This window comes from Haliotis rufescens, unplaced genomic scaffold, assembly GCF_023055435.1.
Source record: "Haliotis rufescens isolate VD_foot unplaced genomic scaffold, xgHalRufe1.0.p SCAF_1, whole genome shotgun sequence".
Classification (NCBI taxonomy): Eukaryota; Metazoa; Mollusca; class Gastropoda; order Lepetellida; family Haliotidae; genus Haliotis; species Haliotis rufescens.
In genome coordinates, this window is record NW_025963779.1 from 59,332,607 (window position 1) to 59,352,651 (window position 20,045).

The following is a 20,045-nucleotide window of genomic DNA, read 5'->3' on the forward strand; positions in this document are numbered from 1 at the left end:
GCCAGTTTCTTTGTAGTGGTAACACTATACACCTGACAGAGATCTCAATCTGCACACACAAGTGATCTACATTTCAGATGACAAACTTACAATTCAATTTTTAAAATTGACATTAATCCTTAATTTACTTGAGGAAGCTGATGGGCACACAATGCAAACAATGAGTTCATGATTTAAACATCCTGAGGAAAATGACTAGCTATCATGTGGACTCATTACTCATCATGTCCTGTACCTACTCGGTGGGAAGCATCTGACATCTCAATGCGGATATATTCTGTCCGGAAAGTCAGCTCCCTTCCGCCACCAGCACAAATGTCTTTTATTGTACAGTGCTCCACTGATTCAATTAATTATTATATACTTGGTCATAGACTTGAAAAGAAGGTGCTGTATAATGGAAGCATTGTTGTTTTAGTGGATGAATTGATGTCTAATCAGAATGCGATGGCTAGAAAATAAATGTGGTTGACACTCCATACTTCTAGAGGCTGGCAGGACAGGAAAGAAGGATGTTGTAATGAATCTGTCTAATCCATACGTGGAAAGAAAGAGTGTATTGAGCAAACTCTGGGATGCTAGATGGCAGAAAAAGACAGGTCTCTCTAATATAGACAGGAAACCCTTCTCAGAGAACACAGCTAAGGACGTCTTGCAGCATGAAGTTCAACACAAGGAATAAAACTGCCTGCTTGTCAATCATTCCTATATTCCATCTTTGAATACACATTTTAAATTATACAAGAATCCTCTGGGAATTTAGCTTGTTTATTCCTTGTAGAAAGTAACTCATATCAAGCACCAATACTTATATTGACGTTTATTGGGACACTTTTCAAAATTAAATAATTTCTATGAGGTCTTTGTAAATTTAATTATTGAGCGTTGGGCTATAGGGCTGGTGTCAGACTCTCAACCTGATTGCATCAGCAGAACACATTCATTTCTGCCACTGCAAGTCAAATTATCCAATATGAAATTAAGAAGATTGATCAGAATGAGTTGAAACACCATATGTACTGTAGTGTGTTACTAATCATATTTCCGAAGGTTCAGATTGTGGTCGCGGAGGAAGTCGTTTATTTTAAAGGCACACAGATACTGTCCATGTTAAATTTTCAAGTTATGTAAGTAATGTGTTTTTTAATTTCAAAAAGCCAAAGCCTCCTGGGAAAACTGGATATTTAGAAACGTGTGGAATAAGTATTGATGTACCTTTTGAATGGTCATTTTACTACAACTGAAATTGTCAGTTGTTCATCTGAAGCTGATATATACAACACAAAAGAAGTAAGGGATCATGAATATTTTTGAGGATATCTTTATGAAATTGTGTGCTCAGTTTTCATAACAAAAATATCCCCCAAACACTGATGATCCCTAACTTTACTGAATAGTATTAGTTGTCTGCTGCAATGTGAAGTTTTCAATCCCAACCAACCAGATTGCACTATGCTTCATGAATACACATCATCTATAAAGTATGCAGAGAAAGGCAGACATTTTTCAAAATAAAAGTAAAAGCATTTTCTTACATGCCAGTATCAAATCATTCAAAAGGTTTAGGCATTTGATAATGTTGGAAACAATAACTAGTCCTTTTATATGAAAGTGTCCTGTTTGTTTGACAAGAACTCTCCCCTCTTCCAGCTCAGAAAAGACACTATATTTAGCAGATCACAAATGTGATTTTAAAAAGTAAGGAAAATTCATTCAATGATAGAGAAATTCAAAAGGGCATAAAGAATGGTGGAAAATTGTAATCAAAACCAGGCACCAATGGCTCGCTTGCACTAAAAGACCAACTACAGCGTTGTTCTCTGGGATGTTTTGTTCATACAATTTATCTTAATATAAAAAAACTAAAATGATGTTTGATGTATAAAGTGTAATGAATATTAAACTGATTTCTTCAATCTTTCATTCATTGACGGACAAAAAAGTGAAGCAAGTGTGTTTGACAAATGCAAATGCTTCAACTTAATTCATTGCAATTTAGTTCGTATTTTTTCACAACTTTTTAAAGAATCTAACCCTCACCCCGTAAGTGAACAACCACCACCAACCTTGCATGAACCATGGTTAGAATGCTGTCATCAGAGCAGTCCTTGTAATGCTGTAACCATGTTGGGATGTTACCACCAAACTAGCCCCTGGTCAGGATGTTACCACCAAAATAGCCCCTAGTCAGGATGTTACCACCAAACTAGCCTCTAGTCAGGATGTTATCATCAAACTAGCCTCTAGTCAGGATGTTACTGCCAAACTAGCCCCTGGTCAGGATGTTACCACCAAACTAGCCCCTAGTCAGGATGTTACCACCAAACTAGCCCCTGGTCAGGATGTTACCAACAAACAAGCCCCTAGTCAGGATGTTACCACCAAACTAGCCCCTAGTCAGGATGTTATCATCAAACTAGCCTCTAGTCAGGATGTTACTGCCAAACTAGCCCCTGGTCAGGATGTTACCACCAAACTAGCCCCTAATCAGGATGTTACCACCAAAATAGCCCCTAGTCAGGATGTTACCACCAAACTAGCCCCTGGTCAGGATGTTACCACCAAACTAGCCTCTAGTCAGGATGTTATCATCAAACTAGCCTCTAGTCAGGATGTTACCGCCAAACTAGCCCCTAGTCAGGATGTTACCACCAAACTAGCCCCTGGTCAGGATGTTACCACCAAACTAGCCCTTAGTCAGGATGTTACCACCAAACTAGCCCCTAGGCAGGATGTTACCACCAAACTAGCACCTTGTCAGGATGTTACCATCAAACTAGCCCCTAGTCAGGATGTTACCACCAAACTAGCACCTATTCAGGATGTTACCACCAAACTAGCCCCTAGTCAGGATGTTACCACCAAACTAGCCCCTAGTCAGGATGTTACCACCAAGCTTGCCCCTGGTTAAGATCTTACCACCAAGCTTGCCCCTGGTTAGGATGTTACCACAAAATGTGTGTCTTGTTAGGATGTTACCACAAAACGTGTGTTTGGTTAGGATGTTAGAAGGATGAAGGCAGATAAGTGTGGAAGCAATGAGTGTCAGTTTAGAAGTACTTACCCGTGGCTTGCCTGCCTGGAAGGGGTAGATCATGAGGCCATTAAGTCATAACACATTTCTAAACCATTGTTGTCAAGAGATATCACATCTTCCTTTGAAAGGAGACAGCTGAACAATCACAATATCCAGAAGAACATCTCTCTGATATATATGTGTACTTAAAATAATAATCTATGAAACAAGGTCATCACAAAAATGTACCTAAAACGAATAATGTGTCAAAGATATCCTGAAAACAAAGAGTCAGTAAAGGAGATATTTCTTCAATGTCATCAATATTCCTGGTGACATTCAGAGCAATATTGTATAAGAATAGCTACATGTGTTGTGAGGACCTCTTAGAGGACTAAAGGCTACTAAACTGCAGCAATAGTATTGTCAGATGAAACACTATTGCTACACTATTGCTGTAGTGGAACATGTATAATAAAAGTATGTGTCAGATGAAACACTATTGCTGTACTGGAACATGTATAATAAAAGTACTGTGTCAGATGAAACACTATTGCTACACTATTGCTGTTGTGGAACATGTATAATTAAAGTACTGTGTCAGATGAAACACTATTGCTACACTATTGCTGTCGTGGAACATGTATAATTAAAGTATTGTGTCAGATGAAACACTATTGCTACACTATTGCTGTAGTGGAACATGTATAATAAAAGTACTGTGTTAGGAGAAAACACAATTGCTGTAGTGGAACATTACTATCATAAAAGTATTGTGTTAGGTGTAAACACTAAATGCTACAAGTATTATGTTCCCCAAGCAAGGTGAAGTTTGCATCAAAACAAATGGAAAGTTTCATAATGGTTCACAGTGCATGTTTTTTCCCTCTGATTGTGTCAGATGATACAACAGATAAGTGTAGAGCAACATCAATGATAACTATAAATATCTTAAGCTGTATTGCTATAAGGCCATGGTAACAATTGTGACTTGTCAATAATTTGATAATCATAAAGCCCAAATGTCTTCACTTTATATTTTATTGAACACCCATAATTATCTCTTGACCTATTGATATTAAACAAATGTCTTCAAAGCATTGGTTTGGTTAATTAAATATTATTTTCTAATTCAGTGGATTTCAGTAAATATTAATTAAGACATAATGTTGAGGCTGTATTATGGGTGTTAAAAGACTTAAAAGAATTAATTAATATTAAAATATCAGACAAACAGTTTATTACCTATACAAAAAGAATGTATAGTCTTTAAACCACAATTTTGTAGTTTCAAAATAATAACAATGAGTTTCTGGAGGATGTCAGAGCAATTTTAATTTTCCAATGTTGAGAAAGCTTCCAAACCTATCAAGATATGAGAGATAAATTGAGCAATCAAACAGATTTTTTTTCAGAAGGTGGCTGTTTTACAGCCTGGGCAATGTTGTGGAAAGAGGCCATTACTCAACACAGCAGGTTCTGCAGAAACGCTCTACAACGACCTTGATTATTGATGACAAATCACCCCGTGAAGGACAACAAGTGGTTTGTAGAAATAACACTATTTGTGTTGCACTACGATGTGGGGACCAAGATGGGATTTTTGATACAATCTTCTGTCACAAATATTTCACGACTGTATTGGTTATCCTCAAATATTTGAGAATGTTGTGAGCAAATTTCAATTAAAAAAACCTATTCTTTCACAGGTTCTTCATTTTTGGTGGTTAAGACTACAAAAGATCAACTACAAAGCTGTCATTATTGGGTGACATTGAATAATAGTTTGGTCATCTGACAGAGAGGGTGAGTGAATTCTTGTCACTTTGACTGTAAACTTTCAGTGCTACCATAAAACATATCAGTTATACTACTGGAATTGAAAACAAGACCCTTTGGTCCTGACAGCCATCTGAGTCAGGGAGTTAGTATGGTTTTACGCTGCTTTTAGCAATATCCCAGGAAGATGATGGTAGGAGACACCAGAAATGGGCCATCAGCCTGGAGAGTGAACATGTTAACCATATGGCCAATGTTTTTCCCACCCAAGGGAAGGAACAGTAAGTTCTACAGCTCCTTAATACCTATGTTCCGTCACCCACAAACCATAACCGGGAATAGGTATCACTGACTTGATCTATCCGAAGCTGTCATTTAGCTGGAAATTTGCTGAGTGCGGCGTTAAACAACAAACAAACCACCATAAAAGTCACTGTGCATATATTTATTTTATGCAACCACCAACTTCCTAAACAAATAAAATACTGAAATAAAATATAATATATGAGAGAAATTGCATCAATGAGTGCATTTAATGCTCTAACTCCCTAAATGAAATATGCCTTTACTGTTGATCCTGGTCGACATGCCAGATTTTCTCATCAATTACCCCATTAGAGACATGTCTCCATTATCACTGATCCTACACAGCTGATTCCACCATTTGTTAATGACATTCTTGCCGGACCGCCATACATCTAGCAAATCAACAAATCAATGCAAAATGTTTCATGTAAATTTGTTTGCAAACCATCATGGCACAAAATGGATGAAGATGGCCAAATTACAAACATTTGGGAGTAGAAAAGGACATAAAGAGTATAATTGCATCTGATTTGTCAACAGAGGACTACCAGCGTCTTTGCACGCCTCTCAAGAGCAACAAATACGCAGAGTGGTGACAGAATCCGTCAGTTTAGTAAGGAAAGCCAATCTCCAGGGTACAGCCTTCAATGGTAAAGCTTCAAAAGGAGGAAAGATGGCTGCAGTTGCTTCTTGACAGACTATCCTCCTGACAACTACTGGTCATTTGCAATGTCCTGGGAATCATCACCCCACCCTAATTCATCTCAAATCTGTGGATTGACAACATAACCCTGAAATGCCTTTTTGATGGAGTGGATGTTTCCAAGAAAATGTCTCACAAGTCATCTGTGTTACCAGATTAGAGGAGATCCTTCTCACTGACAATAACATTTACATTGACAACACTGACACCTACCATCAGTCTTCAGGAAAACGCTATGAAATACTCTCTGAATATCATGAAGCACCTGACAGGGACTTCGTTTCAAACCATGTATTAGCCTGTGTCAGTTTCCAGTGGATTATTATCGTGGGGAGTGATATAACGACATGGTGTTATATTGTTATTCACATTCTCAACACTGATAAAAGAGTTTGTAAAAGTTGTAAAGATTGTCTCAGTTGATTTCTTATTTAATCATTACAGTGATTTCAGTGATCAAAGGAAACTACGTTTTTTTACTAATCAGTTTACTGTCAACAGCTGCGAAGACAACAGCCCTGGAGTTCTGCACTGACAAAGAATTGTGAAGTAAGATGCATGCAATAGCAAGAAATGGTCATGTCATTTCAGTAAACGTGAATAAGAAATAGTTTGCCAATTGTTTTATGCTGTAATTGTTGAAATTTGTCTCTTTATTATCAAAAGCAGACCATATAAAGAGCACATCTTTCCTTCCAATTAAGGTTCAATGGTGCCAAGTTTACCTTAAACTCCCCGAGGAAGTCCACGGAGCAGGGTAGAACCGCTGTCTGTCCTGTCACCACTGTCACGTTCTTCGCCACAACATTAAACCTTGGTTCCACACCTTTTGCTGAAAAACAAAATGCATCATATTACTTCAAAGTGATATAGAAGTTTCTACTTACAGGCAAAATCTACATTAATTATAGCACTGTAAGTAAGGCAAGCTTGACCCATTAGGCCACTTAGTAACACAGCCCATTGAACAGGTCTCTTTCAGCAATATTCTAGCAATATTATGGCAGTGGATATCAGAACTATCAAACCAATGAACCAACAGTCTACTGGGGTAAACAGACCTTGAAACCAATAAACCAACAGTCTACTGGGGTAAACAGACCTTGAAACTAATGAACCAACAGTCTAGTGGGGCAAACAGACCTTGAAACCAATAAACCAACAGTCTAGTGGGGCAAACAGACCTTGAAACCAATAAACCAACAGTCTACTGGGGTAAACAGACCTTGAAACTAATGAACCAACAGTCTACTGGGGTAAACAGACCTTGAAACTAATGAACCAACAGTCTAGTGGGGTAAACAGACCTTGAAACCAATAAACCAACAGTCTACTGGGGTAAACAGACCTTGAAACTAATGAACCAACAGTCTAGTGGGGCAAACAGACCTTGAAACCAATAAACCAACAGTCTAGTGGGGCAAACAGACCTTGAAACCAATAAACCAACAGTCTAGTGGGGTAAACAGACCTTGAAACTAATGAACCAACAGTCTACTGGGGTAAACAGACCTTGAAACTAATAAACCAACAGTCTACTGGGGTAAACAGACCTTGAAACTAATGAACCAACAGTCTAGTGGGGCAAACAGACCTTGAAACCAATAAACCAACAGTCTAGTGGGGTAAACAGACCTTGAAACCAATAAACCAACAGTCTACTGGGGTAAACAGACCTTGAAACCAATAAACCAACAGTCTATTGGGGTAAACAGACCTTGAAACCAAGAACAAACAGGTTACAATGAAACCCATGTCACCTCAGATGAGGGGCAGCTTTGGTTATAGGCCACTGACATAGCACATTCACCTAAAACAGTATATCTTCTATCAGATTATTAAGCTCTCTGGGGATGTAGATTATGGTATAATATATTCTCGCAGATGAACTTTATCAATAAACACTACCTAAATAGTGTAACTACAGTCCCTACAAGTCACAAGATTAATGTCAATGGCTTATTGGGTACAACTGCAGCTGTTCTGCTGAGAAAGGTTGGTTATTCCCTTCTGACCCAATTTCTCAACCACAACCACCGCTTTTGAAAATTAGCCAGCAATTTAGCACCAGTCAATAACATTAAGGGAATTACACATAACTCAGTGATGTCCTTGCCAAGCAATGTCTGGTATGTGTCTTCATTTCTACTGAACCATGGTGGTCAATTCAGGAGCCACAGTGGTCGTGAGAGGGACATGGTTGTTTGGAGTACTAAATGATTGTGTTCTGTAGGACATTGCAGTCTCAAGAGGGACATGGCTGTCTTCAGTAGGACATTGCAGTCTCAAGAGGGACATGGCTGTCTTGAGTAGGACACTGCAGTCTCAAGAGGGACATGGCTGTCTTTAGTAGGACATTGCAGTCTCAAGAGGGACATGGCTGTCTTTAGTAGGACATTGCAGTCTCAAGAGGGACATTGTTGTCTTTAGTAGGACATTGTTGTCTCAAGGGGGACATGGCAATGTCTTGAGTGGGATGTGGTTGTCTTGAGTGGGACATGGTTGTCTTGAGTGGGACATGGTTGTCTAAGTGGGAAATGGTTGTCCTAAGTGGGACATGGTTGTCTTGAGTAGGACATGGTTATCTTAAGTGGGATATGGTTGTCTTCAGTAGGACATGGTTGTCTTGAGTGAGATATGGTTGTCTTGAGTAGGATATGGTTGTCTTGAGTGGGACATGGTTGTCCTAAGTAGGACATGGTTGTCTTAAGTAGGACATGGTTGTCTTGTTTCGGATGTCGTTGTCTTGAGTAGGACATGGTTGTCTTGAGTGGGATATGGTTGTCTTCAGTAGGACATGGTTGTCTTGAGTGGGATATGGTTGTCTTCAGTAGGACATGGTTGTCTTGAGTGGGACATGGTTGTCTTGAGTGGGATATGGTTGTCTTGAGTGGGATATGGTTGTCTTGAGTGGGATATGGTTGTCTTGAGTGGGATATGGTTGTCTTGAGTAGGACATGGTTGTCTTGAGTGGGACATGGTTGTCTTGAGTGGGATATGATTGTCTTGAGTGGTATATGGTTGTCTTGAGTGGGATATGGTTGTCTTGAGTGGGACATGGTTGTCTTGTTTCGGATGTTGTTGTCTTGAGTAGGACATGGTTGTCTTGAGTGGGATATGGTTGTCTTGAGTAGGATATGGTTGTCTTCAGTAGGACATGGTTGTCTTGAGTGGGACATGGTTGTCTTGAGTGGGACATGGTTGTCTTGAGTGGGACATGGTTGTCTTGAGTGGGATATGGTTGTCTTCAGTAGGACATGGTTGTCTTGAGTGGGACATGGTTGTCTTGAGTGGGACATGGTTGTCTTGAGTGGGATATGGTTGTCTTGAGTGGGATATGGTTGTCTTCAGTAGGACATGGTTGTCTTGAGTGGGACATGGTTGTCTTGAGTAGGATGTGGTTGTCTTGAGTGGGATATGGTTGTCTTGAGTGGGACATGGTTGTCTTGAGTAGGATATGGTTGTCTTCAGTAGGATATGGTTGTTTTGAGTGGGACATGGTTGTCTAAGTGGGAAATGGTTGTCCTAAGTGGGAAATGGTTGTCTTGAGTAGGATATGGTTATCTTGAGTGGGATATGGTTGTCTTCAGTAGGATGTGGTTGTCTTGAGTGGGATGTGGTTGTCTTGAGTGGGATATGGTTGTCTTGAGTAGGACATGGTTGTCTTGAGTGAGATATGGTTGTCTTGAGTAGGACATGGTTGTCTTGAGTGAGATATGGTTGTCTTGAGTAGGATATGGTTGTCTTCAGTAGGACATGGTTGTCTTGAGTGGGACATGGTTGTCTTGAGTGGGATATGGTTGTCTTGAGAGTTGGACATGGTTGTCTTAAGTAGGACATGGTTGTCTTGTTTGGGATGTAGTTGTCTTGAGTGGGACAGGGTTGTCCTGTGACATCAGGTAAGATGAAATACTATCATCCAGGTTACACATTGTGACAACAATTCTAATTGAAGTCAATATATATGAATGAAGAGGCTATAAAGTACATTGGAAACTATGTGTCTAATTTTGATAAATAATTACAGCAGTTTAGGTAAGGTGAAATTGGGTTTAACATCGCGTTCAAGATTGTTGCACTCATATAGAGATGTGCATGTATGTGTGTGTGTGTGTCTTCTTGTACCAGTTTGGACTAATGCCGAAAAATAGTGCTAGCCTACTGAGATACCATGCTGCAGCTAAACACGAATACCCCACTCAGACACAGTATACTGACTCCAAGCCAACCAACTCTTGTTTTGGCCCCGTAATGCCTAGCGCAGGGTTACAAGTACCATTTTTAATGTCTTCACATGTGTCGCGGCAGGGGGGATTGAACCCCTAAACCTTCTGCTCTCTGGGCGAATGCTCTACCACTAGACCATGGAGAAGATCTTACAGGAGTTTAATGGAGCTTGTTTCTCATGAGTTCATCTACAAACATCTGTCAACTGTTAATTAGCATAATGAGTACAATTATTATAGTTATTGGCTGTACCATGGTGAGATGGTAATGGGGTTGTTGTCCTGTGTAGGAATGCTAAGTAGAGTGATTACAGTACCATATTTTCTTGACCATGGTGTGCACACCTCAATACGATGCGATATTTTGTGGGGAAAATATTCCAGTCAAAAACTACATCATACTACCTAATATGAATGAAATGAAGATAACAAATTTGGTCAATGAAAATACAATACTTGCTATAAAACAAGACCTGAAATGGTAATTTACCATTTCAATTGTATTTCCTGTTAGGCATTTTTTTATATGTAGGGATGAAGATTGCCATGTGTATTTGTCTCAGTAACCAGCCTGGAAATAACAATCAACTGTTCACATATTTTCTCACAGATCTGTCAGTGATTCAGTGAAACCCAATAACATAACTAAAAAAGAATTTTGATGCAATGATTAGAAGAAATTGTATCTAAAACTACTATTTTACCAGGAATAACAAATTCCAATATCGTGTTATTTTAGTTGCACGTTTTGCTTTATATATTTAAAACAAAGACAAAGTCATCAAAATCCCCTACAATGGTGAATACTTGTGAATAAACATATGAAAATGGATGCCATGTAAACTTTTAAAATATTAATCTAAAACATCCCAAACCATCAAAAGGCACAAATTTACAACTGGTCCTATCCATATGCCAAGTTTTGGTAAAAGAATATTGTACGGTTTTCAAGATCTGCTCCTGGAATGAATACTACCACCATTTCCAGCCTGAGTAAAAGTACCTGCCTAGGTAACTCAAAAAATATTTTTTCTTTTGAAAATCCCAAACTTTGTAAAAAGACACCAGTTTACCACTAGATCTATCTATGTACCAAGTTTGCTGAAGAAATATTGTACGGTTTTCAAAATCTGCCCCGGAAATGACTTCTTGCACTGACGGCTACACAGACAGCTTGGGATGTCCATTTAATACCCCCTGCAAAACATGTTGCGGGGGATAAAAATAAAAACCATAAGCATAGCACTTTGGTACAACTGATTCATATTTAATAATTTGTTGATTGCATGTCATTGTACCCAGCTCAGGTTTGGAGCATTTTTATCCCCCTGCATATAATGCAGGGGGATATAGTCGACGCCTCATCTGTCTGTCCATCCATGCTTCTGTCTGTCCATCATTTCATTTCTGAAACGTAACTCAAAAACTGCTCAATATTTTTCAACAAAACTTGGCAGATCCTGAAGTGGTGCCTTTTGCTATTTGCAGATTTGGGGCATCTATGGGGTCTTTTCCGGAGCACAAAGGCTGAAGTGGTGCCTTTCGCTATTTAGGAATTTTAAAAAAAATTGTGTTTCCATGGCAACAAGTTTGACTTTGACTGTTCGTAGTGGTGTGTTTGTCCAGACCATATCTCTAAAATTAATAAGTACTCTTTCTTGAAACTGCGCACACAAAGACAAGGTTGTCAACCTGTGCCTTTTGCTATTCAGGGATTTTTAGAATTTATATTTTTTCTGTTTCCATGGCAACAAGTTTGATTTTGACTCTATTTGTAGTGGTGTGTACCTGACATAGAAATACAAAGTTCCAAATCCATGGTATAGTTTTCATAGCTGAATAACTTATAACTCTAGTATACGGACAGACAGATTAGATAGAAACTGCGCATCAAGTTGGACTTAAAGTAACAGTCAGATGATTTGTTCTTTCTAATTTGTTATCTTCTGATGACTCTTGTTCCAGGCTTGGTTATTTACAGGCCACAGTTTTATCCCAAGATTATTACAGACTGCAGCATTAAACAAAGTTCACTCATTCAATGAAAATGTATGTGGTTTGTATTTATTTTTTATTTCACAAATGTATTAAACTTTTACATAATATGTGACCCACCAGGAGAAAAGGGGCCTTATGGGTGCTTGGACAAAACTGAGCTGTGACGTCAAAAAAGAAGACATTTGACATCAACTTCCTTCAATAAAAATCACCCTGAGTGAGGGCTGTACAAAAATATCTTATTTTTGTCTCATTAGTTTGTAATAAAATATTATTTCAAAACATTGCAGCATACATTTCTACTTTCAATTATTCAGACATTATATCTACAAACTGCATTTATTTCATAAACAGTTCATACATTTTCACCTTTCTTCCTGAGGTGAGACAATTAACTTGACTAAAAATATTTCAAAGGTAACCCACGATAAAAGGAACAGATCAATTCTTTGAAGATACTAGCTAAGGCTAAGTAACAGGACCTAAACATTGCTGGTATTACACTAAACTCACAGCATAGCTTTTACACCTACTTTGCAACATTACATACACCTAATGATGATGGCTTTCCGAGTTGAACCAAACCACATATCACAAGCGTGCGATAAATCTCATAACAGTGCCATGTGACAATCAGCCATGTTTGTTCTCCTCTCTCTTCAAAGTGTCTGCACCAAATTGCTTTAGTCCCCCCTTGGCATCAATAATGCACTATTTATTGTCCCCAATCTGAATATTTATCACTACACATCTCACACAGGACAGTCGCATGTGATAATTTATATGTCTCTCATACACCAGTATATCACAATTCTGACCTCTTCGCCTAAAGTGATTCGACTTTACTGCCCCCCCCCCCATCCATGTTTAGTCAGGCAGGAATTTATGCTGATGACAGATTAGTCTTGGAGAATGGCCACAATGCCAATAAACCACTATGTATTTCCTTACCGATTTGCAAGAATTTAGGAATAAAACCGTAATTGTTAAGTCAAACCTTTAAGAATGTTTACAGATAGGCTGGTCATAAATCGAATATTTACACAAGGCTGAGCTTGCAATGGTTGAATCACCATCGTAGAAGGAGAGCATTTCTCTACCAATCTCAATCAAATACATATAACCATAACGGCATCTAGTTATGACATGTGTGAGACTAGTTATACAGCATAGTGGAAGTAATCACTCCTCAACTTGAAACTTCTCCTGACCCAAACCATCAATCAATTTAATTGTCCTGTTCTAAACAACAGGTCACCTAACCTCCTATCTCAGATCAGTGCATGTCAAATTTGACACATTACGCACCAATTTAATGAATTCTCCCTTAACTTTGACCCCTGACCTCTCCCGCATGATTGGTTCTATTTTGCAGCAACGGCCACTTGAAATGTACTCTAAGATCTATCCGTCAAATAACTCGCATCGAACGTGGATCCAATCTCGCAACAAGTACCTCATTTCGATTCCCAAAGATGATAAGTTGCAGGAATTTGACAACTGTAATTTCGATATCATACCGTGTGCTAAACGTAATTAGTATGGGCAATTTCCCGGTGATAGCTTTCGCCAATCCAAGAGGACTAACCAGGATTCATCACAGGACGAAAATCATTACCATCGGCAAAAAACCCTTCTGATGTTGAGATCGATCTTCTTCACCAGATTCTTCTGCAACTTGTACCTTTTCAATTTACTTAATTAACCATTAAAAATTGTGCAATAAAGAGATGTATTCAAAAAGTCAAATGTTTACATAGAGGAAACCAGTTGAACATAATAGTTTTCAGATCAGGGTACACCAAAACGATATCCAACTTATTTAGATGTTCGTGAACATCAACATGCTAAAATAAACATTCATACAAACTCGATTACACATCCCGCAATCTTGTCAAAAACTCGCTCTAGTGCAAAATCCAATCTTAGAGTACATATGTAATCATGGTAATGTACTCATGAGAACAATATTGTTAAATGCAAATTGTTTTGAGAGTTGGCAGGATAAGGGCTGGGTCAACCATACACAATGAATTGCTCAACACTTTCAAATGGATTTTGACGTATCTTTATAATTCATCTGTGACAATCTATTTCCAAATTTAATTACACTGTCTGAATATTGTATCTCAGGTTGTAATTTTACACTCTTTAATTTACAATTGGCTGTGTAAGTTAAAATGAAAATAATAATAATAAATTTGATTATCGGATTATTATTAATTTGAAATGGCATCACTATTGCTGGTTAATCAACTTAGCAGGGGAAAAGTGTTAGCAGTAAATGTTTCAAATGAAAGTTATTTCCTTGCAGCAACACATCATCACTTCCATAAAAGAAGAATGTTTTTTACTTTGTCTTACATTTTAAACAGTTGTTCTTTCCTTTTGAGATAAATGGTTTATTTTCTCTTTCCAACCCATTCAAAAAAGAGAATGCTGGCAAGTAAATATTATCTTATTATCGGAATAAATGGCATTTCATGTTTGGTTTGAATTTCTTGTCAAGGCAGAATGTCAGGTGAATTTGTGAGTTGGGTTTTACATAACATTTCAGCAATATTCCTGGTTTTAGGTCACTGTTTGTCAGCTGAAAGAAGGAAGAAAGCCCATCTGGCGCCGTGAAACCACCACGTACTGGTATGGCGCCGATAGTCAGAAGGGTCATTATTGTTGTGAATCGGAGAACCTGACCCCAAATCAGTAGATACTTGCAAGTTTGGAGGATGCAACTCTGTACAGCTCTTGTGGAACCATAGTCACTAGAACCATCCTGCTCCAAGGTATGGTTGAACTGTGGAATAGGTTAAAGCCATAGATAGGTTAAAGCCATTGCTTTTAGCAATACTCCAGCATATCACGATGAGGGACACCAGAAATTGGCTTCACACATTGTACCCATGTGGGAAATTGAACCTGGGTATTCAGTGTGACGAACAAATGAATGCTTTAACCACTACCCCACAACCCCCATAGATCAAGATGAAACATTTACTTAATGCTCTTTATCATGCATCATTGCTATCATACATCGATAAGGAACATGCACATAACATTCATGATACAACCATGTTGACAGTTTCTATTACAAGCAACAAACATGCATTGTCCTGCTCAAGCCTGTGCTATATCACATGTCATTGATAACAGATTCACTGTGGACTACAAGCAAAACAATGAAGGACAATATGTTTAGGGTCAACTATCATGAATCTGATGACAACGCATCACAACATCTATCACAGTTCTGACAACAAAGTCATCATCCATTCAACAAGCAGCCTCCATCAGGATCAGGGGTGAACAGGTCAGAGGTCATCCTAGCCAAAATGAACCTACTCTTACTGGCAGCCTTCGCAATTAATGTTTTTCCCTCGCTAGCCCAAGTTTACTACATTATGCTGAGGACTAGTAAAAATCAAATGATAGTAGTCCTAATTGACAAGTAGCAGATGAGGGCTAAAATTCTCAACACTTCAGTTTTAATATAAACTGGAAATGATAAAAACAGAAAATATAAACAAAGTTAACATTTTTGTCCTGTTCAAGCAGGACTAGCTACAAACATTGATGACCCCCGAACAATTTTTACACTAGTCCTCTGGATTAGTCATTGAAAAAAATAATTTTTAAGGATGTTACCAGACTGGGGGTTGCTGGCTTGTGTGAGTGAGTTAGCCCAACTTTGAACAGTATCTCACTGATATCACAACATATCACTTTAAAATAGGATGAAAGACCAAGGTGATTTACAATGGTGAACCTCTAACATGGGCACCATGCCGACAGACCAAGGACCTTAATCAGGACAATCTGGGATTTGAACACAGGACCACCAGACCCCTGCAACTACGTGACACCTACCTGGACTGCTACCTGCTACTATCAGTCAGGTTGGAAATACAGGTCAAGGAGCACCTTCGACCATGCAGCCCTAATTTGCCATTGTCAGTCAGATTGGAAATACATATCACATCAAAAAATAAATCTAGATATGGCAAATCTCATTTGACTGGTGGTTATAGATATTCCTGAGAGCCAGTGCATGTATCCACCATCCAGGTCCCGAAGGAACCTTCACCATGCCTGTCTGTATGCAATCCGTCTGGGAGGACAGTCAGACCCGACTATCTACGACTCATCAAAATATTGGGAATTAAATGCTTTTCCTCTCCATGGTGTTCAGTATGTAAGGTCCTCAGAGACAAAGTTTTCACCATCAATCCTGAATTTCCATTTAAAGTTCACCACAACAATCTCCCGAGACACAGCTCAAATTTCATTTCTGAGTTTTGGAAGCCTGTGGCAACATAGCAACTCCAATTATGAGAAATACTTTGGCAATATGAATTTTCATGATACTCCATGAAATAATCAAGGTATGTTAAAATGGGAGTTTTTAGTGATCTATAATGAACCCAGTAATGATTTTCAATAGAACCTTGTTTGGCGTTGTGATCTTGGGACATGTGATACCATCTGATGACATGGTTGCACAGATCAGAAAGCCAGTACAAACAGTTGGGTCACATTGTAGGTTATCTAAACATCATTAATCTCCATGGCTGGTTACACGTTTCCAAGTGGCATGACTGAGTGAGTGAGTGAGTGAATGTTTAACAATGCAGAGGTGATCAAGTGCTCATCTTGCTTACTGTGTGCCAATGCTCTGGGTCTGCTGCTTCTTGGCTTCTTTGGGTTTTTTAATGCCACAGTCTGCAATGTCCATGCTCTATCAGTGTTCGAAATCAGAGATCTCATGTCAGGAACATAGTTTTGATGTTGTAAGATTTCTAATGGCCCACAGAAAATTTAGGTGTCTATTTATTTGTTACAATTACATGCAGTTTTGAAATGAGGGCCTGCATTTTCTTAAGTCTGTGGGTCCTGATGGCAGTTTGGCAATTCTTTTTATGTCAAACACTGATCTATATCACTTCGACCTGAAACTAACTGTTTTGTTTGTTTGTTTGTTGTTTGTTGTTTAATGCCGCACTCAGCAATACTCCAGCTATATGACAGTGGCCTGTAAATAATCAAGTCTGGACCAGGCAATCCAGTGATTGACATCATGAGCATCGAACTACGCAATTGGGATACAATGACAGGTATCAACCAAGTAAGCGAGTCTCACCACCATTTTTTATTATGTAACCCATTTTGTTTCACTACCTTAAATTTGATCAATTAGGGATTCTTAAATTGAAGTTTTGTTTTAGAGCTAAAAGTTCAGTATCTAGAACTATATTATAGCCTGCAAATAGCATCACGTGTCATTTTAAAAGCAGCAAGTTAATAACCATCACATCTCACGACTTGAACTCAAGCACGCAGCCATCTCTTTAACGCATGTGGTTCCCTAAATCATGTGACAAGACCAGAACTCCTAACACGATCTTGATCTGATGACAAGCAAGCAAGACATACCACTCCAGTACAGAAGATACTGCAGTAGAGTATATTATCACTGATTTTTTTTCAATTTGAACGGCAAATGCAAATAGTCAGTATGTATGTCGAACATGATACATTTACCAATGGGACTGTTAATCAACTGGGTTTGGGTAAATCACGTAAATTATCACGCATGCTAATCAAAATTAATTGCATAATTGTGTTTTTGGGTGCGCATTTTACACAAATACGCAGCTTATCTGAAGCACTGGAGTTAATTGATTGTTCTAAAGCCATGTGTATTGCAAAGAACCCAGTTTAGTCTGAAGGTGGGAATGACCTATATTGCAGCCCAACACATCAATGAATACAGCTCTCTTTGTAAAAAATGAAAATAATTAAATCTGACTATACTTTGTTGTGAGGAAATGTAAAAACTAATTATTTTAACACAAAGAAGTAAACGACCAAAAGGTCAATTTCAATTAAAAAATCATTCTCTAATGACTTTGAATAGGGACAAAAACAAATGCTAAGAAATCTGTCTTTTCTGTATCAACAAAGTGAAAAAACAATTTCAAATAATCAATTTTAAACCACAAGAGATATGAACAAACAGGTGGTCACAAACTTGGTGAATAAAAATGTGAAATTTGCAATAAAACATCACCAGATATGATGATTTACCACCTAAATTGTATTTCCTTTCCTGCTAGGTTTTGTTTTATCGCAGAGATGAAGATTACCGTGTGTATTTTCTCGTAAACATAGCCAGAAATAGCAATCAGTTGTACACGGGGATATCGGGGGTCCAGATAAGCAGGGATCCACTGTATATGCATGGTTAACAATGTGCGGCTGATAGTACATGTCCTTACTACATGTCTGTGGCAGCAGTGCCTGTCAGAGGACAAGTGTGCCAAAAAGTATTTACTGAACATGAACTTTTTAACGAAACATTTTAACATAGTTCAACAATGGTCAAAAATCTGTTTCCAATTATCTGTCCCCATAGCTGCTATGATTAGATACAGAAAGTTTCAGGTTCATAAAGCCAAATCTTTCCGTGATTCCAAATACACAAACCTAGATAAACAGGTGTATGTGAAGATCAAAGGCAACTATGGTGATAGCTGGTAAAGAAATTATGCAAAAATATGTAAAAGCTTTTACTGCATACAACATATTTACTCCAATGAGATTTCATTATGTTACATGCAGAAATTAGTAATGGGCAATAATGACATTATAATTATGGCTGTGGTGGGAAGGCCGGGTAACAGGCTGAAACATCCCCTCACCGTTTCTTCCCCAGGGGAGTAATGGCCTTGGCCAGATCCTCTTCACCATGCTCAGACCTTACTCCCACAAACTGAGGTTTGGGAGGTTCTGCCCAGGCCAGATCCTCTTCACCATGCTCAGACCTTCCTCTCACAAACTGAGGTTGGGGATGTTCTGCCCAGGCCAGATCTTCCTCGCCATGCTCAGACCTTCCTCTCACAAACTGAGGTTGGGGAGGTTCTGCCCAGGCCAGATCTTCCTCGCCATGCTCAGACCTTCCTCTCACAAACTGAGGTTTGGGAGGTTCTGCCCAGGCCAGATCTTCCTCGCCATGCTCAGACCTTCCTCTCACAAACTGAGGTTGGGGAGGTTCTGCCCAGGCCAGATCTTCCTCACCATGCTCAGACCTTCCTCTCACAAACTGAGGTTTGGGAGGTTCTGCCCAGGCCAGATCTTCCTCGCCATGCTCAGACCTTCCTCTCACAAACTGAGGCTGGGGAGGTTCTGCCCAGGCCAGATCTTCCTCGCCATGCTCAGACCTTACTCCCACAAACTGAGGTTGAAGGGGTTCAGTCCAGGCCAGATCTTCACCCTATCTCCAAACAAGGCCAGCTCTTCCTCATCCTAGTTGCCGCCAAACCTCAGGTGGGCAAATATAATACATTTGTCAGTTGATTAAATACCCAAAATTAAACTGTCTGACAACTGACTAACATTACATATTCCACAGTGGCTTTACCACTACGAATGTGTCGTTTTTAACATTTTTCTGTTTCCAGGATCAACTTATGATGCAGCATTGGGGTCTCCATTAGGAGACAGAGGATTGGAGACGTGCAAATGGCTGACAAAGCAAATTAAACATATTGGAACAATGTATAAATGTTCAATTCAGGTTTGGATTCTTTTCCATCTTGTTCTACAAATAAGATTAAAACTAGAGATGTACAAAAACAGAATCATACCCTTCACCAACGTTTCTTCAAAGCCCCCAAAGGTCATCACATTCTACCATGCACTTCTATTCTGAGAAAATTGATTTTCACAATCACATCTCCATACTGCAGCAAAAAGGCAGCACTACTTTAAATCAGAAAGTATGTTCCATGCCAATACCATCATCATTAGAAAGTTTTAAGCACTTTCTGTCCAATGATGTCACTTCGGTTTTAGGACTTCCATATAGATTGTCCCATGCCTCTAGCTTACTTGGTGAGGATCTCAGTGACACAAGTCATCTGCTATGATGATGTCACTTCCTATTAGGGCTGACATGGGTTACTCGGGTACAAGGGTCATGTGGGTCCTGAGCATGATCCGTGGTTAGTCCTGTGATATATTG

The 20,045-nt window shown here is 38.9% G+C and overlaps 1 protein-coding gene across 5 annotated transcripts in view; it reads right to left on the reverse strand.

Annotated features, from left to right (window-relative positions):
* LOC124131495 (limbic system-associated membrane protein-like) overlaps window positions 1-20,045 on the reverse strand; it is a 138,687-nt gene that overhangs the window by 39,994 nt on the left and 78,648 nt on the right. For 3 of the 5 annotated variants that reach the window (XM_046494784.2, XM_046494786.2, XM_046494782.2), the window contains 2 exons: window positions 6,530-6,636; window positions 3,065-3,079 (listed from right to left, as the gene is read on the reverse strand). In XM_046494784.2, the coding sequence (XP_046350740.1) occupies window positions 3,065-3,079; window positions 6,530-6,636 (122 nt within the window). The remainder of the gene's footprint in view (window positions 1-3,064; window positions 3,080-6,529; window positions 6,637-20,045) is intronic. The other 2 variants (XM_046494785.2, XM_046494783.2) reach the window with 1 other exon arrangement.